The sequence below is a fragment of the Papio anubis genome, chromosome 4 (genome assembly GCF_008728515.1).
Source record: "Papio anubis isolate 15944 chromosome 4, Panubis1.0, whole genome shotgun sequence".
NCBI lineage: Eukaryota > Metazoa > Chordata > Mammalia > Primates > Cercopithecidae > Papio > Papio anubis.
This window is the reverse complement of record NC_044979.1, coordinates 73,557,701-73,585,367: the sequence shown is the minus strand read 5'-3', so window position 1 is coordinate 73,585,367 and position 27,667 is coordinate 73,557,701. Positions and strand designations below refer to the sequence as shown.

General features: G+C 35.6%; 1 protein-coding gene and 1 long non-coding RNA gene across 18 annotated transcripts in view; one reads left to right on the top strand and one right to left on the bottom strand.

Moving 5' to 3' along the window:
- Window positions 1–20,633, top strand: part of SGCE (sarcoglycan epsilon) — a 71,846-nt gene extending 51,213 nt beyond the window's left edge. For 6 of the 17 annotated variants that reach the window (XM_017956949.3, XM_021936016.2, XM_021936030.2 and 3 more), the window contains 7 exons: window positions 2,045–2,207; window positions 5,008–5,219; window positions 6,150–6,176; window positions 6,901–7,089; window positions 17,147–17,190; window positions 18,061–18,095; window positions 20,339–20,633. In XM_017956949.3, coding sequence (XP_017812438.2) covers window positions 2,045–2,207; window positions 5,008–5,219; window positions 6,150–6,176; window positions 6,901–7,089; window positions 17,147–17,190; window positions 18,061–18,095; window positions 20,339–20,389 — 721 coding nt within the window. In that variant the 3' untranslated portion in view covers window positions 20,390–20,633. Of the gene's footprint in view, window positions 1–2,044; window positions 2,208–5,007; window positions 5,220–6,149; window positions 6,177–6,900; window positions 7,090–17,146; window positions 17,191–17,988; window positions 18,096–20,338 lie in introns of all 17 variants that reach the window. The other 11 variants (XM_021936024.2, XM_021936019.2, XM_021936031.2 and 8 more) reach the window with 5 other exon arrangements.
- LOC116274510 lies at window positions 16,754–23,344 on the bottom strand. The gene is made up of 2 exons (XR_004183212.1): window positions 20,944–23,344; window positions 16,754–18,503 (listed from the first exon to the last, which is right to left on the bottom strand). It is a non-coding gene; the product is annotated as an uncharacterized LOC116274510 (long non-coding RNA).
- Between the last annotated feature and the right edge of the window lie 4,323 nt (window positions 23,345–27,667).

Below are 27,667 nucleotides of genomic sequence, written 5' to 3'. Positions count from 1 at the left end.
GATTGCTTTCTCTCCTCTTTTAACCTATCAGTTGTATTTTTTAAACTTTCTTTCAGTGATTGTCTTAGCGTTTGCAATATACATATAAAACCAATCCAAGTTCACTTTCAAATAACACTATAATACTTCCTAGGTATTGCAGGTATCTTATGATAACAAAATAATCCCTGTCTCTCCCTCATCTCTCTTGTATCATTGCTGTCATTTATTTTGCTTATATATGTGTATATAAACATATAGATATATACATTTATGGATACACGGGTGAATAAATTGTAGATATTATTTTAAACAAGTCATCTGTTAGATCAATTAAGAAAAATAAAAGGTTTTATCTTCACTTATTCCTTCTCTGATGCTCTACTTTTCTTTATGTAGATCTCGGTTTCTGACCTATATCTTTTTCCATCTCTCAACAGAAGTTATTTTAACATTTCTTGCAAAGCAGTTTCACTTTACTCATTAGAGCCCTCCGCATATTAGTCATGTTGTTTTAAATTTCTGGTCTGATAATTTCAACATCTCTGCCATCTCTGTCTGGTTTGATGCTTGTTCAGTCTTTTCAAACTGTTTTTTTTTTTTTTTTTTTTGCTGTATAGTATGTTTTATAATTTTTTTCTTGATAGCCAGACTAATGTATGGAGTAAAAGGAATTTGACTATAAGTAGACCTTTAGTAATATGGTGGTCAGGTGTTGTGGGAGGGGAAGAATTCTGTAATCCTATGATTCGTTCTCAATCTTTTAGTGAGCCTATGCCTCAGGACCATGAATTTCACATATGCTTCTCATCTGCCTTTTTAGGTAGGACAGGATATGTGGATATCCAGTTTTTCCAGCACCATTAGTTATAACAATTATTCTTTCCTTTTTGAATTGTCTTGGTACCTGTGATAATAATCATTTATTAAATATGAGAGTTTATTTCTGGATTCTTAGTTCTATTCCATTGATCTGTATGTCTGTCCCTATGCCCATACCAGATGACTTGCTTACTGTAGCTCTGAGTAAGTTTTCAAATTGGGAATTGTGAGTTTTACAAATTTGTTTTTCCTTATCAAAATGTGTGTGTGTGTGTATGGCTATTCTGGGTGCTATGAAATTCCTTAGGAATTTTAGGATCAGCTAGTCAACTTCTGCAAAGAAGGTAGCTGGAATTTTGATGGTTTTATTTCATTTTACATTGTCATCTTTTTCTTAGCATTGTCATTATGAAAAGGAATGGTATTTACTTGGAGTATTTTCCTAGTTTTCTTTTTTCTTTTGAAAGGCCAATGAGATTCCTATCTTCTCAAGCTGCTCCAAGATTATTTAAATATTGTTGTCACTATTTTCTGTTGTGAAATCTTTTCAGTCAATTAAGTAGAGGTCTTTCCCCATAACTCCCCTACACTAACAAAATAGATTTTGTTTGCCTCTTTGTGTTTACCAAACAATAATTTTACTCTTATATTAATGTCTTAGATAAAAGATTGCAAGGCCTTCTGATGAGAGACCAAGCATATAGGGGTTTGTGTAGTAGAAAAACTGACTGAACTGGTAGGTAAAATAGCGATGTCTACCCAAAGCTCCATACTTCCAGGGATGTAATCTAAGAGTTTTATTATAAGAAAATTAAGTGAAATGTACTACTTAGTTATTTATTATTGTAGTAGTGGGGTTATTTTCTAAGTAATTTACCTTAAGGATAATTTTTTAATGTAAGTAGTCTACTAAATATAGTAATTACTAAATATAGTAATCAGAATATGACGCATGTTTATACTGAATGAAAATAAATAGGATGAAATAAAGCTTTTAGAAATTAACATAGAATGGAGAGAGTATCTGGTATACCAAAGTGCTCAGTAAATATTGGCTGAATAAAGGAATGAATGAAAGGAAGACCCTACAGGAATCATTGTTTTTAAAGCCTAGGCCCCTACCTCAGGGATGAGTCTAGTTAATCTCTCAATTCAAAAGGCTAAATCCTGCTTTCAAGGTAGATTGTTTTTTAGTGTTTTCAATTTTCTTAAAGGATAACCTGAGAGTTTCACATTTTTACAGCGTTTATGTCATGGTTGGTGCAGATGTCCCGTTTTCTTCTTGTTTACGAGAAGTTGAAAATCCACAGAATCAATTGCGATGTAGTCAAGAAATGGAGCCTGTAATAACATGTGATAAAAAATTTCGTACTCAATTTTACATTGACTGGTGCAAAATTTCATTGGTAAGTTTTTATTTTGTTTTTGCAAGTTTAATTAAAAATGATGTGACTGGAGTTAACTTTTGACTAAAACCTGAATTGCTTTTAGGAATAAATCCTGGGTTTACTTGAACTGCAGTTGACTTCCCTTCAGATTAAGGATCTGGAAAGCTCATTGACAGTGCATCCATTTAGGAAAGAATATATCCACTTTTGTACTTATTCTGTCCTTGATTAGTTGCTGGGGCTGGATTAGCTTGGCAGGTGGTCCAAATGAACCCCCTGGACATCCATATAGCTGCTAATGAGCACAGATAATGGAGTTAGTATGATATGTGCAGAATGATTCTTCTTAAATATTCTGCCACTAACCCACTTTGGAAGGACAGGATGGAGTACAATAATAAATCTGAAAATAAAGCAATATTGTGCTATGATTTAATGTTCTGAAAACTCAAATTATAGGGAAAGTCCAAGAAACAAGAGACAATTTCGAGTGAAGTTAGAATCTTACCCATAATTCATAAAAATAATATTTCTTTCCAAATCACATTTGAATTTGCATGTTAACAGATTTAGGAAAATGTAAGGTTTCAAATATATGTAAGATGTGTAATATTTTATATATGTTTGTATATTTTATATTATGTCTGTATATAATATTTTGATCCTGTTGTCTGAAAGGTAGGAGGGTTGTTTTAATTCTTTGTTTTTTCTTTTTACTTTTCATATTAATGTATCCAACTGATGTTTTAATTCTTTAGTGTCCTTTTAGATTTAACTTCTTTCAACTCTTTATGATTGGTGGTGAGTGAATTAGATCTAAGTTTAAAGCTGACATTTTAACAAAGTTACTGACACATAAACACAACTATCACTTCATGTCTTAGAGAGCCAGCTGCATCCTGGAGAACATATTACTCACACTGCAACACTTAGCACTCCTTGTGGCCTTTTGCCTTGAACTCTTCTTCTCATGCCTCTTGTCTCATGGTCTTTAGAAAAATGGCCTTCTTTGCCTTCCTAAATCAAGTAAAATTATTGTTATAGGCAAATATGCTCAATATTTCAATCATGGTGCTAATGATACAGGGGTACAGGAGACTGAGCAGCTGCAACCATAACTTAGATTCCTCTCCCAGCATCATCGGTGGACAGCAGACCCTAACAATGCCATGTTACTTGTGGTTGTTCTGGAAAATGAGTTTAAGACTATTACCCAATCTCTAAAAGTTAAAAAATGATATATACCTTGAAGATTTTTGTTTATCTGTTAAGGCTTTATAAGTGGAAAGGTTGGGAATTTTTATTTTTTATTTTACGTGTATTTATTTTTATGCCACATCTTGCCACAAAAGATTTCAGAAGGTTAAACAAGAGTCATACAATAAACATAATAAATAAAATATAAAAGAAGTGGAAAATCAGGACCTAAATTTCACCCCCCAAAAACAAGCATAAGGCTGTGTTGGACAAGCTGCCTAATGTGTAGGACAAAAAAAATGAAATTCATATTTAGTTCTCATTCTAAAAAGGAGGCACATCAATTCCTTGGCAGAAAACAAGTTTTCACTAACACTATATTATTAACAAAATTTTTCTTTTTCTTTTTTTTTTTTTTTGAGACGGAATCTCGCTCTGTCGCCCAGGCTGGAGTGCAGTGGCCGGATCTCAGCTCACTGCAAGCTCCGCCTCCCGGGTTCCCGCCATTCTCCTGCCTCAGCCTCCTGAGTAGCTGGGACTACAGGCGCCCACAACCGCGCCCGGCTAATTTTTTGTATTTTTAGTAGAGACGAGGTTTCACCGTGGTCTCGATCTCCTGACCTTGTGATCCGCCCGTCTCGGCCTCCCAAAGTGCTGGGATTACAGGCGTGAGCCACCGCGTCCGGCCATTTTTTTAAAATTATACTTTAAGTTCTAGGGTACATGTGCACAACGTGCAGGTTTGTTACATATGTATACATGTGCCATGTTGGTGTGCTGCACCCATTAACTCCGCAGCACCCATCAACTCGTCATTTACATTTTGGGAGAAGATACTGAATAATGCTACAACTAATTCTCCCCAGCATTTTATTTTAGTAGCAAATGTAGTAGCAAATTTCACATGGCTACATTTTTAGTGTCCTTCAATAAAAACCTTAGCATAATTAAATGCAACTCAGTGAAAGCAGCACAGTTAATGTGGAGGTAAATTAACATAGTGCAACTGTTGTAGTTTTTTTTTGATACTGGGATAGAATTAAGTAAGACTGGAATAGGTTCCATATTCCCTAGACTATCTTCCATAAAAGTTACTTCTGTCAGCTGGAAGGCAGAAAGATCAAGGACAACATGTTTGGAAATTGTCCCTCTTTCCACCCCCTCCCCCTCACACTTTTCTCTGTCGCTAACCTTAGAACAAATACGTGCATACCTGGTTTTCAGCCAGTTTTAGGTTTGGTAAAATCTGCACTTGAGCTTTGCCACTAGGAAATAAGACATTTACATGGTAGTGTAAAGGACTGCTGCTTTAGAGGAAGGAAACTGAAAACGAACAACTACACGCATAGGTACACACATGTTAAATATGTACACATGTAAATGTATATGTATATGTGTTTTAGGAAGAACATAGAAAGTAGACCAAAGTAAAGCCTTTATTACTTTCATTCATTACATTCCCTGCCTCCAATAAATACTTGCAAATTCACGGTGATAAAGTAATTGGAAAAGATGGCTTTTTAGACAATTTGTCAAAGAATGTTTTAGTGTATCCAGATCTTAAAATCTCATAATGTTTGCAATGATTAATTTGTTGTGTAATTGTCTTCTTTTGTATCAGGTTGATAAAACAAAGCAAGTGTCCACCTATCAGGAAGTGATTCGTGGAGAGGGGATTTTACCTGATGGTGGGGAATACAAACCCCCTTCTGATTCTTTGAAAAGCAGAGACTATTACACGGATTTCCTAATTACACTGGCTGTGCCCTCGGCAGTAGCACTGGTCCTTTTTCTAATACTTGCTTATATCATGTGCTGCCGACGGGAAGGCGTGTGAGTACTTTAAAACTAATAAGAAAATTAGAGATCCTGCTAAGATAACAACATAGAAGTTTCCATTAAAAGTGAAATTTCATTTTAGTTCATAAAACACTTTGTAAATGAATTGAAATTGTGTCCAAACTGCAATACTTTATTCCTTTAAAATGAATTAAAATAGTTTTGAGTCTAGTAAATCAAGTTAGGGGATATAATAACTTTATTCAAAAATTATTAAGGCTAGATGTAAATTCACACTGGCAAAACAGTCCCAAGAATAATTGAGGCTAGATATTTTGGTTATACAAGCCATCTTGTAATGAGCAGAGACTGCAGAATCTACTGACATAGTAATTGCACTTAAAAAAATTAATCGTGTTAGTTTGACCAGAAGTGATGGTCAAAACTCTTGAAATCATTCTGCCGTCAAACAGGGTAACACAATCTAAATGTATAAAATGTATTTTTAAAACCCAACGAAGGAGTAAATTAATGAAAATAAGGTATAATTTGAGTAACAACTCTTCACTTCATGAATAGTTAGTACTTTCAGGACATCTATGTCAATTAAGGTAATCTCCCAAGATTATCTGGAAGTCAGGGCGACAAAGGAAAGGATAAAAATTTAATAAAGCAGCAAGTAACAAATTCTTTCATTTTTACATGTAGCTTGATTTCATTATGTCATAGAGTTTATTTCAATCAAGGCCTTGATTCTTAATCTCCATTTTTTTTCATTTTTCTATGTGTTTCTCATCAGTATTCCATCGCTGTATGTGTACTCATCCAAGTAATGTCATAAACCTGGTGGCAAATGCTGCCTGGTTGCATTTAATAGTAACAATGTCAGCATTTCCACATCATGCAAGATCCCATGAGCATATAGTCTTAATGTTCCAAATATCAATGCTATTATTTAATTCATAAATTTTGTTTTGTTTCTAGGGAAAAGAGAAACATGCAAACACCAGAGTAAGTGTCTTCTTTCCTGTTATTTTCTTCATCATTTTTTCCCACCTCTCAGTTGCCCATCATGCTCCATACATGTGTGTCAAGCTTTTTTTCATTTGTCATCTTTCATAGTTTATTTCATAAATGTGAAAGCTGCTTTCTAAATAGAGATATTTAGGAGGGGTAGAAACTAAAACTAGAAAGGGTTTAATAAGATTACACAGATAAAAATTAAACCTAAAATATTTCAGATTCAGAATATTAACTTACCATTTATACTATGTGGTTTCCAATCTGCATTTCTCTAAACCAGAGAACAGATGAAAAGACCTTTCATACAAGTTTTCCAGAATCTACAGTAATAACCTACCATAAAATGAAACTTCTGTGAGTATTTATAAATGCCCCACCAGAAGCAAAAATATAAAAGCTATGGAAGTTTTATCTTAATCATAGAAAATAAATAGAAAACTAGTTTGTTACTTAGGACAGTAATATTAATACAATGCTTCATAGCTTAGTTTAATAAAACATGTATTTTAAAATCAGTTTATAATTTTTAGTTTTGTTACATTAAAAGTATGTGAGATGTATGACTTTCTGAAATAGTTTATTGAATGTCCAAAGTGCAATAATGTCTTGTTATTTTTAAAGATAAAAATACTTCATAACTTTTTCAAATTGATGACCCGTCAGGTTAATATATGATTTTAAATATATGTTGTTTTATTTCTTTTTGACCTAGCATCCAACTGGTTCATCACAGTGCTATTCAGAAATCTACCAAGGAGCTTCGAGACATGTCCAAGAATAGAGAGATAGCATGGCCCCTGTCAACGCTTCCTGTGTTCCACCCTGTGACTGGGGAAATCATACCTCCTTTACACACAGACAACTATGATAGCACAAACATGCCATTGATGCAAACGCAGCAGTAAGTGTCCACTTAGAGCCATAGTTATTAATATACATGTATGTTTTTACTAATGTCTGTAAAGAACAGAGCTTTCTGTTGTTGTGTTGTTTGTTTGTTTATAACTGGAAGAGAAAATACCAAAAGGACATTAATTGTGTAAATCCCACCCCTACTGTCCTGACATATACAATACAGTTACTTTTAGGAAATGTGCTTTTTTTCCCCCCACTAATCCAAACAAGACTACATATACCTTAATATTTAAGAAATTGACACTGATACTAAACTCAACATTACATGTTTGCTCAAAGATGAGTTAATTATAAAAAAAGAACCATATCCTAAGCATTTCAAATTGATTATTTTTAGAGATGTTAGAATTATTTGGTTTAAACCTATTAAAATGTTATTACCATAGACCTTTGTAATCTAAATTTTTGCCTCAGAATTAAGGGTGTTTGGGTTGTTTTTTATGATCTGCTTGTATGTCAGAGCAAGCAGTTCCAATTTGGGCTATAAACACCTATTTTATTAGTGCAAACCTTGTCTAGTGCTCTAGGGATCAGGGTTAGAAACCCTGGAAGGACTTTGTAAGCAGTAGGTAAGAGTGAGGGGTGAGGAAATTGTACAGTTGCATTTGGGAGACCATGCTATATAATGCTGTAATGCAGCATTATGCTGCATTCTATATTGCTGATACAATGTAGCCTAGTGGCCACATTTTTATGTAAGGGAATGGTGGGTAAAACTGTTATTTATAAGAACATGTCTCTTTTTTTTCTTTTTCCTTTTTTTTTTTTTTTTAAGATGGAGTTTTGCTCCTGTTGCCCAGGCTGGAGTGCAATGGCACGATATCAGCTCACTGCAACTTCCGCCTCCCAGGTTCAAGTGATTCTCCTGCCTCAGTCTCCCAAGTAGCTGGAATTATAGGCACCTGCCACCATGCCCAGCTAGTTTTTGTATTTTTAGTAGAGACAGGGTTTCACCATGTTGGCCAGGCTGGTCTTGAAATCCTGACCCAGGTGATCCACCTACCTTGGCCTCCAAAGTACTGGGATTACAGGTGTGAGCCACCGTGCCCGGCCTTTTTTTCGGTTTAACCATATGTTAAAATGAGTTAAATTCAATTGCCCCAAGCACTAGAAGTCACAAAGTTGGCTTTTGAGGTCCTCCTCTTTTTCACTTTACTTTTATAGATGGAATGGCTATACAGAAAAATCTCTCTTACTCTCTCTGTCTCTCTCTTTCTCTCTCTCACACACACAGACACATACAAACCCCTTAGGATATAATATTAAAGTGAACACATTTACCTGGGAACTCTACTGGGTACATTTTTCCCATTGAGTGCTTATTTTGTAACCAGGTAGAATGCATGTGGTAATTTGAAGATTAAATAACAATTAATATGAGTAGTATAGACAGACTAGATAAGTTTATCCAGAATACTTTAGAAACCCAAAAGTATTATGAATATTTTTCTAAAGTTCTCTAACATCACTTAGGGTCATACAGACTAAGGTGCCTGTTTATGTGCATGTGTGTGAGAGAGAGTAAGTAATGGGTAGTGGGTAATTTAAGAAATGGGTGAAATTGCATATGTTTACAATTTTAAATTTTGGAAACATTAATACATCAGGGATAGAAATATTAAGGTCTACAAAATTTAGTTGTACTGAATGGAACAGATGGGTTTCTGTGCTCTCTGGTGGTCAGTAGCCCACCTATTATGGGTCATCATAAAATCCAGTTTACCAGGATTAGATACTGATGAGAAAAATTGGTAAAATTTCAAGAATATTGTAATAATTCAGAATTTAACCACCTCTTATCCCGTTTTTAGATGAAAATTATGAAATGGTTTTGTCTTTCATTTTCAAAATGAAAAGAATTTGTACTTATTCTTTAAGGTTATTATTTGTGATACTGTTGCATGCCAGTGAAATGTTGACAGATATCCTTCAAAAATGGAATGGTCAAATACACTTGGAAAAAAGCAGTAGCAACATTGCAAAATTCTAACATGAAACATGAAATCCTGTAGCTAACCAAATTGTTTATGAATGATAAATTCAGTATACTTAGTATGAATGTGAAGATGAAATGCATGCCCTTTTAAGAAGGGTTAATTAATAAGTACAAGGCAGCATTATCCAAGCATATACCTGGTTATTGAGTACTGTAATGTAAAGGTTTTATTTCATTTTTTAAGCTACAACAGTCTTCAGTCCCTTGGTGTGTTGATATACTTTGTGAATCCATAGGAAAAGGTCAGAATAAGTAAATCTTCAAAGAACACAGTTTGAGAAATGCTTCTATTGATAATGTAACAATACTGTAGAATTTTAGAGTAGAAAACTAGTTATAATGAGCAGGAGAACTTGAATATGTTTGTAAATCAGTAAAACTCTATTGATCGTGAAATTCAAGAGAGGAAAAAGGTTGTTGTCATTTTAAGATAACCCTTTCTAACCATATATATTGAAAATAAGAATAGCTCCTTAAAAAGTATTTTGATTCCCGGTGGTTAGAATTTTGCAATGTTGCTACTAATATACAAGCAAAATAAAATTTTCTATCTAGTTTACACCAAATGCATCTTTCTGGTCCTTCCATAACCCCATCAAGACTGTCATTATGTTGATCAGATCTCTCTATTTGCAAATGCAATAGGCTATTATATTGAACTTGCAACAACTTAAAACCATACGTATTTTTAAGTCCAGAAAACCTTCACATTATTCAGATTTCTGCTAATGGAAAAGCTCCATTAACTAGCACTTCTATATAAATAGGGTACATAGATAATTGATGATGTTCACAATGATTATTCTGAGGCACTGCAGGATCATCAAGTGCGTCTGACTCATCAGAGGAAAATTAAATTACATTCGGTGTCGTTTCAGTGTTGAGTGTATATTATCTTTCTTTTATTCTTAGAAATGGATCATATGTGCACAGTCTCTATGGTAACTCCCTATAAGCCAGAATATGTGATTAACCTCATTTTCCAACCATGCCAGATAATAGGGAATTTATTGTATGGGGTTCATCATAGCTGTCCTTTATGCAAATTCAACTTTTACTTTTTACCAGAAAAACAGCCATGTTTTAAAAGTTTTACTTCAGCACTGAGTAGACACACACAAATATTTTGGTCATTTGGATTGAACTGAATTCTCAAGATTAAAATGCGATATTATATTTGGGGAGGCATTACAGTACTCAATAACCAGGTGTATGCTTGGATAATGCTGCCTTGTACTTATTAATTTACCCTTTCTAAAAGGGCATGCATTTCATCTTCACATTCATACTAAGTGTACTGAATTTATCATTCATAAACAGTTTAGCTAGCCAAAGGATTCTGTGTTTATTCTTCAGATTGATACCAGAAATATTCAGACATGGATATGGCTAAAGGTTTATACTGGCTTCTAAGCAAGACTCAATAATATTCAAAGCTTTCTTTCAAAACTGCATAAAACTAGTTTGTTCCTTTAAACAAGTCAATTTACATCAGAGGTATAGAGAATTCACAATGTTATGTAATGAATGGCTGCCACCATTATCAATTACATGGTAATATTTTCTTTTTGGTAGAATGTTTCACAGAGCTCCAGACTGGCACCATAAATTAGCCAGTAAGAAAAAATGTTTAATCATTTGCAGATGATAAATTTGAGACACTGATAAGAGACAAAGTTAAATTAGGTCAGAACTGAGATTAGATTATTTACCTATCCTGATATCTAGGCAGGGATAGATAATGTCGGTCATTGACCTCAGAGAGATCTCTGATTCAGGTTATAAGCAAAATGAACAAAGAGGCAGTGGAAAGGGAAGCTGGAGCAGAACGTGGAGACGTAGCACATGCCCAGAAATGAGGTGTTTCATTTTGTACTGTGTTTCTTTTGCTTTTCAAATTACAGAGACAATATAAATAGGCTGTTAAAACTATCACATAGTCTAGAAATGTAAGGTCAATTTAATTTGATCTTGGCTAATGTATTTATTCTTTAATAAACTTTTTATTTTGGAATGATTGTAGAGGTACAGGAACGTTACAAAGATAATAGAGAGTTTCCACATAGCCCTCAATCAGTTTCTCCCATTGTTAACATCTTATAGTACCATGGTACATTTGTCACAATGAGGAACCCAGTATTAGTATGTTACTGTTACCTAGACTTCAGACTTTTTTCAGATGTCATTAGTTTTTCCACTAATGTCCTTTCTCTGTTCTAGGATTCCATCTAGGACACAATATTCACTGTGTCTCCTTAGTCTCCTCAGGTCTGGGCATTTTCTTAGACCTTTCTTGCATCCCATGACCTCGACAGTCATGAGGAGCTATAGCCAGGTATTGTGTAGTATGTCCCTCATGCCTTCATAAAGTAAGTTTTTCTGCATCTGTACTTAGTTATCTTTGTAGCCTAGTGAATAAGTGTTGCCATTAATAGCAGGAATAATTTTTCCCCTATAGACATTCGTCTTATTTATTACAATTTATTTCTGGAAATCACATTGTAAAGTAACTCTTAAAAGTAAATTGACTTTGCCAAAGAATCATTGTTGTGATTGGGGTTATGTTTGTAACCAAAGACTTCACATCAAAAATCTATTACATATTTGACCAGTGTATCTCGATGATTGCCTTTTGTAAATATTTAAATGAAAAAAATTTAATTCCAAGTAATAAAATTTTAGGTCATCAAAGGAATGTCAAGAGAGAGTCTAGCCTTGTTCCCAAACCACGTTGTGTCAGGATCACTGTAGAGCGTTTATAGTACACATTCTGGGGCTCTGAGTATGGGAATTTGGAGTCTGGTGGGCGTGTGTGTTATGGTAGAGCTCTTGCAGAGAGCTTCTCAACAAAGGTTGAGAATTCCTGGCTTAATAATCAAAGGACTTAAGTTTCAGGATCGGAAAATCCAGAGCTCTGGTATTTCTGGTTGGGCCCGTGAGTAAGAAAGGTTGTTATTCACATTCCTCTACATGGAGTTTTAAAAGGGGAACAGTTTTTCCTGATTTCCCCATGTGAAACTGAAAGAAAAGCAGTCCATGCACATTGTCTAGGAGGTTGGAGCTGTTTGGGAGTTTATACTTCTCAGCCTCTATACTCTTCCACACCTCCCTAAACTGCCTGAGGAAAATGGTGTGGAGAGGTTGAGAGATGAGAGCTAATCAGAAAACAGTGCCTGGAACAGCTAAAATCCATTGAAAAAAATGTTATTTTGTAGTCTTATGCTTGGGGAAAGGGGCATTGACTGGAGGATCCCAAATATTTGATTTTCTAAAAAATAACTTATTATATTAAATTTGTAGTGAGGTATGCTGTCTTTTGGGGAAAGATCTGCCTCTTCACTATTCTTTTCTTATGCCAACATCAATACCAATTGATTTTTTTGGAGTGGTAGGCATCTTCATGAGGCCCCTTAGGTAATGAATAATTGGGGACAGTACTCCACACATTTTTCAGGAAGATACTAATTTGCTACACAAAAATTTTCCTTATTCATTATTCTAAACATAATTCCTAATCCAGGATAATTGGGTCTCTCTCAAAACAGGAGATAGGTTGTACTTAATCTTTTGAAAATTAACAAGTATAAAAGTAGAATTAAGTCTTCTAATTGAAGACAGTATCTAATAATTTTAGCTTTTATTTAAATATTTTTCCATTTGTCCTGCTTCTGGTCACAGTGACAACTAACTTTATGGTAAAAGTCCATAAATAAAAATTAAGTTTTAATAAAAGTTAATATCAGTTGAAGACAATGTTTCAGGGGACTAAGATTATGGTATCCTATTGAGAAGTATCAAGCAGCCAAGAATATTTCAGAGCCATTGATTTCCAAAAATACATAACTATTCCTTATTGTTAAATGATGCCACCATACTAACTGAAAAGTGAAATGTTTTGTATTTCACACAACTAATGTCATTTTCTTTCAACTCTGGCATGGATTCTGTGACTTTATGCAAATCATTTTGCTTTTTAGTCTGAAACAAGTAGCAATATAATCAGTTGATAATCATCAACTTTACTCACTGAATTACTGTATAGGGTATCCAAGAATGTCAAATTACTTTAAAATGGTTGTACAAATAAGAAATAGTTGTGTACTGCCCCAAATCACTTATTTATGAATTTGCAAGTTATTACTCTTGCATTCTTAAAGAATGAAGTTTGTGCAATGACTGATTTACACAATTTTCTATTTAAATGCATGAAATTAATGAAAACAAAATGAGAAAATAATTAATGCTAATAATTTAGACAGTTACAGTTTTCTTAAATTTCTACATAATACAGTTTATACGTAATAACTTTTCACTTAGTCTAATAATCATTAAATTGTTTTATGACTTTATTAAGGTCCTTTCTTGGAAGGATTATAGGGCCTCTATTTGAAGTCGACGCCCCCTCCTGTATAATTGCCTTTAGCAGCCTGCTGTCACCAAAGATGAGAATTCGCCACTTTCTTCCTGCATTCTCTGCATCTTAACTAGCAGAGTTGGGATTGTAGGCATTTTTCCAGTATGCCTGAAGCAGTGCTGTTATGAAGTATGTCCCTTCAACTCTTAAATGGAATACACAGTTTTAAATATGCCCATCATAGATGTATTCACACTTTAATACTTACAGGTTCGCATGTAGTTACAAGTTTGGGAAGCCACAAAAACAGAGCTATGTGCACACATCTTGGAGACTCAAGGGTCTCCTTCAAAACAGGAGATAGGTGTACCCAATCAGGGGAAGTTGAATCTCAGAATTTTTTTGGTTGAGCACCTTTTTGCACACATAAGCACTTTTAATATAACTCATCTAAGTTTCCTTTGAAATTGCAAGGAGTGCATGTGCATTGTTCAAACACAACCACTTAGAACACACACTATGGATACTTTTCAGTCCCTAAACCAATGTAAGACATACAGTTGCTTTCTTATGCATCTTCTCCAAATTTCTTGCTAGTTTGTGTGTGGCATTTTTCTCAACCAGCCATCTCTTTTCACCTAGCCCAGCCCATTGTGATTTAGAAAGTTTAGCAATGTAGCAAAAGAGGAAAAAACAGAGACTAGAGAAGAAACGACAAGGCATAGGTTGACTTTGATCAGTGGTTTTCAAGCTAAATTCCACAGAAAGGTCAGTTGGGAGGGCCAACAAGAGAAGTAGGGGGCATCCAACAACCTCATCCAAATGCTGATTTTGAATTTGGAGGATCCTTAATCTAGTGCTTTTGGAAAACATGTGTCTTTTTTTTACTAACCACTACCTATGTTAGAACACCTACATTCTATACTTTCTTTTGTATTTTGTCGAAATGTGTTGATTCAATCTGCTAACAGGCTAGGTAGAGCTACAGATGGTAAGGAATGAGGAGGTGCTTGTGTGTGGTGTGTGCCTATGTGTAGAGGGTGCACTGTATTCGTTCTGAGTGTAGAATAGACCCAGATCAGTTATACCTGAGTAGATAAAGTAAAACACATTCTCCCACCCTGTGCCAGATACCCATCTAATTGCATTTTGACTTCTGTAGTAAAGATGTTTGCCTTGCCATCTTTAAATGTAGAACTTATTCCCTCTTCGTAGTTTATAAATTGATCTTTTTAGTTTTGTGACCAAAATCAATATAAATACATAGTGTGAAATTCTGAAAGAACAAACAAGCTAAAAAAGAAATACTCCTCTAGCCTACACAAGGATAAGGCTGATAAGTAACAATAAAAAAGAATATAATCATTGGGATGAATTATTAAGTAACTTCCTCAAATTGTGTTAGAGTTTATTATTTCCTTAGTAATATCTTTAAAGTGGAACTGAAACATTGAAAAAAAATCGCTCAAAGGTGTTAACTATAGATTAAATTAAGAGTTTAAACAGTATTTAACTAGCACGTACTGTTTTCCACTTTAGATTGTTGTATCTGGAACATAATATTTGCCTGGCTGAAATAATATCAATGGTTTTCAAACTGTTTCTTACAGATTTCTTAGAATTGCTGCAGGGGCCAGCATGAGGGACAAAGAAAACAAAGCGGACAGGATTCCTAACTCCCTTGTTTCAACCCAGGCAACCTCACATTTATCTCTTTTGTACATCACAGTTCTGCTTAGGGTTTCAATTAAGAGAAATCCCAGTGCTAAAGAGAAAACAAAAAACTTTGAAAATCCCCAGCATGGATCAAACTTTATTACAAAGGACTGACTCTTAGAGTTTCTTCCATACAGAACCTAAATTGTACATTTTCATAAACTAATTTTAATATCAAAATGTGAAACTAAATCTGTAAGTTAATAAATGTGTATACTTTATAATGCTTACTGCTGAGGATACTAAACCAAATATGATAGTTCTTACTGTTAATATACTTTAGGACAATTAAATATTATGTACAGAGAATACAATGACAATCAGCATGTGAATGAAAGCATGCTAAATGGTAACCTAATTGTGGGTTGCTTACAGAGTAAGGATGCATAGGGAGGTGGTTCTTGAGATTTTTTAAATTAAAAATAATACATTAAAAATTTTAATAACATTTCTTATGGGAATTTTTAAATTATAAGAGTAATACCTGTATGCTGTAACAAGTTCTGAGTTGAGTTTGCAAGGACAAATGGGAGCTGATTGGGTACAGGACATGGTAGTAGCCATGGTGGTTGGTTGTCGGCTTCAAGCAGACATGGGGCACTCCATGTAGGAGCGAGATATATTGTGGCTTTCCAGGCCACATTAAGAAATCTGAAATTTAATCTGCAGATAGATACAAGGAAATACTTAAATGTGTGTTATTTAAATGACATAATAGATTTGTGTCTTAGAACACTGGTCCCCAACTTTTGGCACCAGGAACTGGTTTCATATCAGACCAGGTGTGGGGGATGGTTTGGGGTGATCCAAGGGCATTGCATTTATTATGCACTTTATTTCTATTATTATTACATTGTAATATATAATGAAATATTATATAACTCACCATAATGTAGAATCAGTGGGAGTCCTGAGCTTGTTTTCCTGCAACTAGACAGTACCATCAGGGGGTAATGGGGAACAGTGACAGATCATCAGGCATTAGATTCTCATAAGGAGTGCACAACCTAGATCCCTTGCATACACAGTTCACAATAGGGTTCACGCTCCTATGACAGTCTACTACTGCCACTGATCTGACAGGAGGCAGAGCCCAGGTGGTAATGCGAGTGATTAGGAGCAGCTGTAAATACAGATGAGACTTCGCTGGCTCACTTGCCACTCACCTCCTGCTGTGGAGCCTAGTTCCATGGCCCAGGGGTTGGGGACCCCTGTCTTAGAAGAGCATTCTGACAGCAATGTGCAGAGTGGATTATAAGGGGACAAGAATGTAAATGAGGAAACAAGTCAACCCCCTTACAAGGATCCAAGTGAGAAATGATGATGGCTTCAACCAAGTTAGCAATGGAGATGGGGAAGAATGGGGCAGATCCAAATAAGACGAAAAGAAATGTCAGAAGTCCCTAAGTGGTTGGATGTGGAGACTGAAGGAGAGGGAAGGAACAAGGATGACTTCTGCCTTCTGCCAATGCATCTGGATGCATGCCTGACATGAAGATAAAAGAGCACAGATGTTTGGGATAGTGAATGAAGGTGGTTATATATGTTGTTCCATGAAAATATGTGAGCATGTGTATATCTTCTAGGCCTGGATCTGAAAGTGTATAGGTTAAGAGCACAAGCCACTGTGTTCACATCTTAGCTACCATGTCCTAGCTATGTAGCCTTGGATCTCCAAGGCTATTTCTTCACCCATAAAATGGGAAAAACATTAACACCTACCTCTTAGGGTTGTTGTGAGGTACTTTAGAGTATAGCCTGTAGTAAAAATTTCATGCATGTTATCAAATATTGTTAATTTTTATCTTCCTCAGACCTCAGTTTCCTCATCTGTAAGCTCATGAAAGGGGAGGGGAATTGTGCTGGATTACATGACTGGGGTCAGTTACCAATAAAGTTTTTCATTCTAGTATGTCTGCTCTCTATTGACAAGTGTGTAAACAAACAGTTTTACTCAAAAATGTTCATCATTTCTAGGAACTTGCCACATCAGACTCAGATTCCCCAACAGCAGACTACAGGTGAGTGCTAAGGATAATAAATTGATGTTTATGAATGAATCTACAGATTAAAAGATAATTATGGCACTATATAATTTATGAAGCTTTAGCTTCACCAAATAAGGCAAAACACTTGTGTCATTCCTTAATCAGACTTAAAACCTCAGAATAATGGCTTAGATTATTACATAGATTGGCATCAGAATGATAAACACAGGGTAAATGATCTTAGAGCAAAAGCATCCATGGAGGTCCTGTCTAATTAAGGAAGACTGAATAAAACCCCTTCCTTCAGTGAAGCTCTCTATTCTTCCCCTTGGTATGAAAGATTCTTAGCTTGGATGCATCTAGGATTTGTCTCAGTAAGTGAGCAGCTTGAAACTGACTCTTACAAAAGGAAACCATTGTGACAAATCACTGAGGCTTCAGGGGGATAAATGAGAAATGGCTGGCCTGGTTTTAAAGCCGCTTTAAAAAGCTGTTATAACATGACCAGTGACAACAAGATGGCAGACAATTCTCCTTGGACTATTCTATTTCCCTAAGACTTGCTTTCTTTATTTCTTTCAAGTGTCCCTAAAAATTTTCCACAGCCAATTATTTCATTCATCTCTATACTGAGTAGATAACTTATTCATGATTGTCTTCTAATTAGTGGTTGATTCCTAGTTCTAATTGCCAGGCAACCATTAATGCCTTTGTAGCTCTTTTGGAAAAGCAAGAGAAGTTTTAAAAATGTAAGTTGGGTGTGGAATTCTGAGTATGAATGGTGGCATTGTGGTAGGGAAACTGTTAAAGTAAATCTCTTAAAAACTTCAGGCACATACAGAAATGTATTGGATGCTTTCATTCAGAAATTATCTTCTCTATTACTGCTTTCGTGAATTTAAGGAGATTTTCGTTTGACAACTTTTCAAAGATTTGAGGCAAGTATAATGAAATTGTTCATCAGATTTTAATTACAAGATAATGTTTATCAGAATTTTCCATACAATTTTGATTACTTGTTTTAATTAAATGCTAACATGTTTCAACAAGAATGTTCAATGTATTGATGTGTTGGTGCTACTTTGTAAGCATTCAGGAGATTGATGAAGGAACAAACTTTGTTATAAAAATGAGTAACCTAAAGAGAGAAAAAAGATAAATGAATCCCTACTACCACTAATTTCATGGTTATTTTTTTAAAGAGGAAAATTTCTAAAAGAATACTTCTACGATAGAAATGATAGAACTTCTTTGTTATTAACCTTGTAGCTTCCATCTCTCCTACGATGTCTATCTTCTGATTCTTAATTATTTCAGGCAGGGAGTGAGTAGGAAGGAGGCAATTTCTAGAAAAATAGTAAATATTTATTTTGAGTATTTAAAAATCCAGATTTTACCTACCCACTAGGAGAATTAGGAAACTTGAGTAGATGATATTAGAGCAATTTGTTTAGTAGTCACATAGATATTGTACCAAGTGCTCTTGTTAACTTGCTACATTTTAGTAATACAGAGCATTTCCAAATACAAGGACAATTTATGCCTAAACAAATGTAAGAGCCAAAGAGTTTTCCTAGGGGATTTTAAGGTTGTTTAACCCAATTTATAAAATTATTTTTCTGAAACAGATTTTAGGGAGCAGGTATTTTGCTTGAGTCAAGAAAGTTTTGTTCTCCTTTTTAGTTAACACTAGAGCCTATTACCTTGTTTTCTTACATTTTTCTGCAATTTGGATCATACTATTGACTAAAGTACACTATCTCCTCTTGGTTGTTTTGTTGTTATTGTTGTTTTTTCAGTGAGTCCCCAAATATCTTAAGTGCCACAGGGAGAGAGACCACCCTAGCATTTTTTTTATAATTATGAAAGATTGGTGTGTTTGTGCTTCTGGTACATTTAAAGCTAAATGGAGGCCAGGTGCGGTGGCCCACGCCTGTAATCCCAGCACTTTGGGAGTCCAAGGCAGGTGATCACCTGAGGTCAGGAGTTTGAGACCAGCCTGGCCGACATGACGAAGCCCCGTCGCTACTAAAAAAATACAAAAATTAGCTGGGCATGGTGGCATACACCTGTAATCCCAGCTATTTGGGAGGCTGAGGCAGAAAAATCACTTGAACCCAGGAGGTGGAGGTTGCAGTGAGCTGGGATCGCACCATTGTACTCTAGCCTGGGCAACAGAGTCAGACTCTGGATTTAAAAAAACAAACAAACAAACAAAAACCTAAATGGAGGCATGCCTCCTGGAGAGAAGGGCTAATGGGCAGTTTACATTCCTTATTCCCATTCTGTTCATTTAAATGAAAAACTTTATTTCTCAATTTCTAAATTATTCTATCTGCAAATGCATGGATTCAGTGCTGTTCATATATTTTTTTGAGTACAGCAGCTTTTCTTTTCTTTTACCCTGATTATCCTAATACTGCAAAGAGGCAGCTACATTTATGCGATTGTCATGAAACAGTAACTGGAGTTTTCCAAGTACCATAGAACGTTATGTGCGTGTCAGTTTTCTTTATGAAGGTAATTTAGGCACAAGAGTTTGCATCTTGGATATCAAGTAATTTTATTTGTAGCTACCTATATGGAATTTATCAGGGGAAAGTATATCTTAAAGTTTTTTTGTTTTTTTTTTTTTTCATTTAGTTACTTGTTTTCTTTTAAATTCCCATCAAAACTTTAAGAAATGAACTAGCTGCTGGTGTTGTACTCCTGGACTTGAGCACTAGCCGGGATAATAGAGCAGTTAAAAGCTGACAATCGTACTAACTTTTGGACTAGGCCCAAACCATTAGGTTTGATGCCCCTTCAGGTTTTCTCGTTTTCTCTGCCCTACCAGCCCACATGATATTTTTTTAAAAGCCACGATTAAAAGGTACAGTTATATATCCTGCAATCAACCTCATTCTTTTTGTTTATTGTGGGAGGAATTTTCAGACTGTTCCTTTTGGGAAATACAAAATATTATAGCCTTGGTCCAAGAAGGAGAAGACTAATTTAGAATTTTTTCTTTCGCTTTCTGTTTTTTAAAAAAACGAAATACAGAGAAATAATGCAATGTAATTATTTTACATTGTATTAAGAAGATGGAAACTTTCTCCTTGCCATAATTTGCTTTGCTCAAAATCTAAAAGTATACATGCCCTGACTAACTCCTGCCCATATTCATTCTTACACATTGCAGGTAAATGGTATCCCTGAAGAAAGAAAACTGACTGAAGCAATGAATTTATAATCAGACAATATGGCAGTTATATCACATTTCTTTTCTCTTCCAATAATGCATGAGCTTTTCTGGCATACGTTGTGCATGTTGGCAGTATTAAGTGTATCACCAAATAATACAACATAACTTTCATTTTACTAATGTATTTTTTTTTGTACTTAAAGCATTTTTGACAATTTGTAAAACATTGATGACTTTATATTTGTTACAATAAAAGTTGATCTTTAAAATAAACATTATTAATGAAGCCTAATGACTGGTGAAATTTACTTCAATAAAGTATTTGCTTCCTATTTAGTAGAAATCTTTTAATTGCTAGAAACAGGTTTATGTGTTCATTCTCATTCCACAAGACTTTATTTAATGCTTCCTATAAATATACAAAATGCCTGTGCCTCCGTGTTCCAGTTGAGCAACCCATTTAAATAATACTTTAACTCTTGTGGCCTGTAAATCCTGTTGTTTTATATACCACTTGGAGTGTTTTTGAATAAACCTAGTTTTATGGATTGTGAAACTGATGACACCCAATTCATGCAGGGCAGCCCAGGTTGCATACTTACCTGACTTCATAATCAGATATTTGGTTGGTTTTTTTTTTTTTTTTTCTTTAGCTACACCTACTGGAATGGGAGGATATTTGGATCTAGAAGCAAGACAGGAGCTGTTACACAAAAAGAGAATAGTTACTGCTAATGTGACATCAGTTAGCTCCAAATCCCCAGAGTACTTTACATAACTCCTTTATGTTCAAGTCTCTATAGCTTTGGTCAGTTTCATGCATCTTGGATACTATTGGATCAGTGTGGCTATCATGTCACCTGGCAGGGCAGCTTTCCTTGCAGACTGGACTAGCTGGAAACCTTCTCTTAATCTACTCTGGGAAAATTTTTGTGTCACCTATTAGGTGGCCAGAGGTCACACAAATTCCAAAATCCAGAAAGATTCCCTGTTAATGTTAGGTACCGTAACTTGTTTTCCACTTAGGGAGAATACTCTGTCACATCATTGACATTAGAACCTCCCTCTTCTTTCTAGGACAGAGGATGTAGGTTCTCTTATTTCTTAAAGATGTATCTCTTACTCTAATTTCTTCCTAAGTTAACTAGGGCATTGCCACTTGCTGTTCTACAGGAGTAATCAGCTTGAGGTTGTAAATGTATTGCAACAGAGTCATGGCCTAGGAGGAATGCAGTGTTGTCAAGGCTCCAGAGGACCAGATTTTGGCACAGAACGCAGAGTAAACAAACTGTTGCTACTGCCAGGTGAAATCAAATTGCTCCTAATAGTCCCAGTGAGCAGGAACAAAATAATGCACGATCAACATATCATGGACTACAGATCAGAAATCAGGAACTTTATTCATCTATTCTAGTAAAGAAGCCATTTGGAGATTGCAAAGTGCAGATGGAGTTAGAATTGGTTTTTACACTGACCATATTGAGATATTGAATGGGGACAGAAATCACTGGCCAGCATCTTACAAATATTTAATAATAGCTGTAATCACTGCAGTTCCCCGTGAAAAAGTGATCTTGCTTCTGACTTAATATTTTGGTGGGGAAAAGAGTACAAATAATTTCCCCTTGGTTGATGCTACCCTAATAGTCCTTAAGGACTATTAAGGGTTTTTGTGTTTTGTTTTGTTTTCAAAATGAGGATTCTGCCACATGCTGAGGATTTCTATCCCAACTATACTCTCCTAGTGGGCAAAAGACTATATGGTAAGTTTTGGGTCCTGATGGTAAACTTAAAACACCTTTTCAGTTAGCCAGCATAATCCCTTGCCCTAAAATACTGACCAGAGTGGTTCTCTACATTTTTAGGAATCCAAGTAAACTCAGATTTAGATTCCAAATATCCCCTAAAAGTTAGTGACTTTTCCACCCTCCAAGGTATATTTACCCATATACATGACAGCCTCTCTTTGAGGAAGGTCTAGGTTCAATTTCCACATGGTGTGTACCTGAGGTTACAAGATTTGCTATCATTTCACAGTTTCCATGTCTATAAACTGGTTCTTTAGAATTGACTAAGAAACCATGATTCTTTCAAACACTGACTTTAGTAAGGCCTTCTCCCACCAAACTTGTGTGTTTATTTCTATCCCCCTTCAGCACTTACTTGGAGGCTACATCAGTAATGGTACTGGGCAGTGCAATAAGGAATTGTTGATCTTTAGACACAAGTGCCAATGGCAGTAATGAAACTGAAAGCCCCTAAACATTTATTTAGGTCAAAATATGCATTAAAAATTCACATCTGTAAGTCTACACTGATGACAGAAAAGAGCACTAAGTAAAGCTATTAAGGCTAAATTTGAGGCTAAGAGAATACTTAGAAAAAATTAAATAGAAAATAACATCAAGGTCAGTGCCTCCAAGTACATACATAGCAAATAGGTGAGGTGAGTGACCCTTGGGATCAATGGTCCAAGATCTGAGCTATTCTCACGTCTTGACCATACCAATTAAGGATGAATAAAAGCCTTCAAGCAAGCCATCCTAAAATAGGGCAGCTTCAAAAAATTTGCATTTCAGAATTTCCTGTGAAACACCCCTACCATTTGCTTACTTACTGAATGCCTAATATGTTACTATAAGTCAGAGAGTGTTCTAAGATGTAGTCGTGAGCCATATTAGACATAGGCTTGTTCTCAAGGAGTTTACATTCTACTGGAAAAGACAGATATTAATCAAGTCATTATACAAATAAATGTCAACCTGTAATAGTGTGATAAATGCTATGAGGGAAAGTAATTGATGCGATAAAAGTTTATCACAGCAAGACTTGACCTAGTCAGCAAGGTCAGAGAAGCTTCCCTAAAGTTTGGTTGATACCAAAAGAATGAGTAGTAAATGCTAAGATGAAAAGAAACTATCAACAGAGTAAACAGACAACCTACAGAATGGGAGAAAATTTTTGCAATCTATACATCTGACAAAGGTCTAATATTCAGCATCTATAAGGAACTTAAACAAATTTACTAGGAAAAAAAACATGAAAAAGTGGGCAAAGGATATGAATAGACAATTGTCGAAAGATGACATACATGTAGCCAACAAACATATGAAAAAAAGCTGGCCAGGTGCAGTGGCTCACGCCTGTAATCGCAGCAGTTTGGGAGGCCGAGGCGGGCAGATCACTTGAGGGGTAGTCAGGAGCTCAAGACCAGCCTGGCCAACATGGTAAAACCCCATCTCTACTGAAAATACAAAAATTAGCTGGCCATGGTGGTGGGCACCTGTAATCCAAGCTACGTGGGAGGCTGAGGCAAGAGAATCATTTAGACCCAGGAGGTGGAAGTTGCAGTGAGCCGAGATCACACCACTGCACTCCAGTCTGGGAGACAGAGCAAGAAAAGCTCAACATCACTGATCATTAGAGAAATGCAAATCAAAACCACAATGAGATACCATCTCGCACCAGTCAGAATGGCTATTATTTAAAAAAAAAAAAAAAAAAGTAAAAAAATAACAGATGCTGGCAAGGTTGTGGAGAAATAAGAATGCTTTTACACTGTTGGTGTGAGTATAAATTAGTTCAACCATTGTGGAAGACACTGTGGTGGTTCCTCAAAGACCTAAAGACAGAAATACCATTCAACCCAGCAATCCTACTGCTGGGTATATATGCAAAGGAGTATAAATTATTCTATTATAAAGATACATGCACAGGTATGTTCACTGCAGCACTATTCACAACAGCAGAGACATAGAATCAACCTAAATGCCCATCAGTGACAGACTGCATAAAGAAAATGTGGTACATATACACCATGGACTACTATGCAGCCATAAAAAAGAATGAGATCATATCCTTTGCAGGGACATGGATGGGGCTGGAGGCCATTATCCTTAGCATACTAATGTAGAAACAGAAAACAAAATACCACATGTCCTCATAAGTGAGAGCTAAATAATGAGAACACATGGACACATGGGGGTAACAACACACACTGGGACCTGTTGGAGGGTAGGAGATGGGAGGACAGAGAGGATCAGAAAGAATATCTAGTAGGTGCTGGGCTTAATACCTGGGTGATGGGATGATCTGTGCAGCAAACCATATGGCACACATTTACCCATGTAACAAACCTGCACATCCTGCATATGTACCCCTGAGCTTAAAATAAAAGTTGGAAATGAAATGAAAAAAACAAAATGTCATTTAATGTCAACTGAAAGAATGAGAATGGATGTCTGCCTGACAACTAGTGTTGGACAGTGTATTAAAATGGGCATTGATATACAGCCAGTGAGATCGTAAGTTGGTACCACTTTCCTGGGAAGAGACTTGACGATACGTTCTAAGAGCCTTTAAGCTTCATTTCATATGCACCAAGCAATTTCTAATTTAAGTTGGATTCTCATGTTTATCTCTTTTGAGGAGCCACAGCACTGGTCATGGCACTAGGAGAGTCATATTTTTCACTATACATTTAAAAATTGGCCTTATGAATCTATGTGTCTAATGTGAGTCTACCCCTGAATGGTAGCTTTCTTTATGGGATTCTGGCAAGATCAGGCTCCTGATCCTGTAATACCAAAAGCCAGCCCATGGACTATGGTTAATTGAAGGAATAAGTGTTCCTTGGAGAGGGCTCTTGACAATGATACAATTGATATCCTTTGCAACACCTTGGCTGACTGCTCCCTGTTAATTCAAACTGCAATAGAAAATATAGATTGAGTTGATTTGAAAAGAAACTAAGAGAATGATATGTTTCAGTGCTGGTATGTGAAGAATTATTGCAAGTATGAGCAAAAGGGTAGGGCAGGAGTAAACACTATGTGCATTGTGAAATAATTGATGGCTTTGCAACCTAAGATGAGTAGCCTTAGGTGACAAGAGAAGTGACTCAAGAGTTCTAAGGCCATCTGTTGGAACAAAGGTGATTTTAGAAAAACAAATCTAACTGAACTTGTGATGGTGCTAAGATTAGGAAAGTTATTTCCTGACTTTATATTTATCTGCAATGTTATAATTTTTTGTAAGGAAGAATGTATTCATATCTTACTTGAGTAATTAGAAAATCTTCAATAAAATTTTAAGGAAATGTCAACAAAAGAAAATGCTAAGATGATGAAGAATAAGAAAAAATATTTGAGGCAGATAGAAGAGCATTATCTAAGCCCTTTTGGAAGAAGAGATACTAGTGAGTCTAGAGTTCTTTAGAAAGTCCAGGGTAGCCACAGTAATGGAGACTAGGCAAGAGATGGTGAAATATAGGGGAAGGTGAGACCCAAGGTAGGCCAAAACCATGCATGAACTTAAAGGAGAAAAATAAAGTCTGAAGGATGTTAAGAATGAAAAATGTGATGTGGTCGTATTTAACCTTTTTATACATACGAATAATCCAACAATAATATAGAGAGCAGACAGAGCAGTTGGGCAGAATGGGTGTGGTTATACTAGTCAGAAATCTGTTTTAGATACAATTGGAGAAATGATAGCTTTGACTACGATAGTGGTGGGAGATTCAAGAGCTACTTAGGAGGTAAAAAGGCAGCAGTTGTTGGTACACTGATACTTTGGAAATAGTGTTGAGGAACAGAGAGAAGCCAATTCTGATGTGTGGGTTTTCTTGGTCAAATGGTGGCAATATCCATTGTGACAGACAATAGTGGATGAGAATCAGGATTAAGGAAATGATATGAGCTTAGTTTTATGCAAAGTGAACTTCAGGTACCTCTGAGAAAATCAAAATAAGTAGACAATTGAATATATGAATTTGAAACTCAGAGTAGAAGTTCGGACTGGTGCTACGATTGGTGAGTCATCTGGATATGGGTTTTCATTGAAACCATAGGATCTGATGAGAAAACTGGTGGTCATTTTGTCATCTGAATATTCATGCAGCAGATAAAGTGTGTTGCAATTATTTCTCCAATAGCTAGCAAAAAGGATAAGGTACCTGAAGTTGGATATTTGCCAGAATCTAACGATCAGAGAAAGTCTGAGATGGTATTTTATTGACATTTCACAAAATTAAAATATAACATTACTTATTATTTTTGTACAAATTTTATTACTTTCTTAATAAATCTTACGTTTTTAAAGGTTGTTCATGTGCTCCAAGGATTTCGGTGATCAGATCATCTCACTTTGCATTCATTTAATAGGCTGCAGTTCATTTTAGGCAGTTTATCATGTAGTTTTCATATTATGTTTAATTTTTATGTGATTAAGATTCTTATTACCTTAATTTGGGAGTCCATGCATGTGCCTAAAGCAAATTTTAAGTGTTAAGACAATGAAGAAAGGTTGAGATAAACTGGCCTAGTAGAATTATATACTCCCTTTCCTTTTTCATTTTTTAACATTTCAAAATATCTTATTGGACTGAGTATCAGGGCCCTTTCATTCATTCATTGAGTGAATATTGACTTATGACCTTTTGTGTTCTAGGCATTGAACTATGCACTGGTGAGTAAAACATAGTGTATTATAGAAGATCATGAACAAAGTCTAGTATACTATCTGGTACTAGTTGGTGCTAAGTAAATATTTGTTGACAGAATTAACCTAATGTCTAATATAAAAGGTATGAAGGTTTTAAGAGTGTTGTAATAGAGAATGAGGAAAGGAAGCTACCTGGATTAAATGATCAGAATAGGCTATCTAAAGAGAAAATATTTAAAACATGATTTGAAGACTAATCATGTGCCACTCATGCTTAGCATTCTGGTCACAGGAAACAGCATGGGCACAGACCGAAAGGCAATGTAATGACAACAGGTGGTTGTGGTTTCTGCCCAGTATCAATTTACCCTTCTTCTAGCAACTTTACATTTTTTTCTCTACACAAACATCTCTGCTCTAATTTCTAGCCAGGTACTTGCATTTAAGGTGACTCCACACCTTGCACCAGATCTTGGGTCTGGCTAATCAGAACACTGCATCTCTCTGGTCAGGGTTTAGACCTCGGACTCAGTAGGACCTGTGAGATATAATTTAATTTTACTGAGACTGCCAAATGGGTGGGGGGCTCTTATCCAATATACTTGAATTTGGGGTGAAAATAAGGCCAACAGAAAAAAAGTAGAGGACCAATAGAATGGTCAGAAACCAATTCTTTATATACTGCAGGTAGTTGGTTTGGGTAACATTTGACTCTCAAGAACATGAAGGATCTCTGTGTTGTTGGAACATATTGATGAGGGGGAAGTGAGATTAAAGATGATTCTGGAGATGTAAACAGAGTCCTATTAGTCTTACAGACTTTGATCGTGGAATTTGGATTTTATTCTAAAAACATCGGAAACAACGCATTTGAAGTAGAAA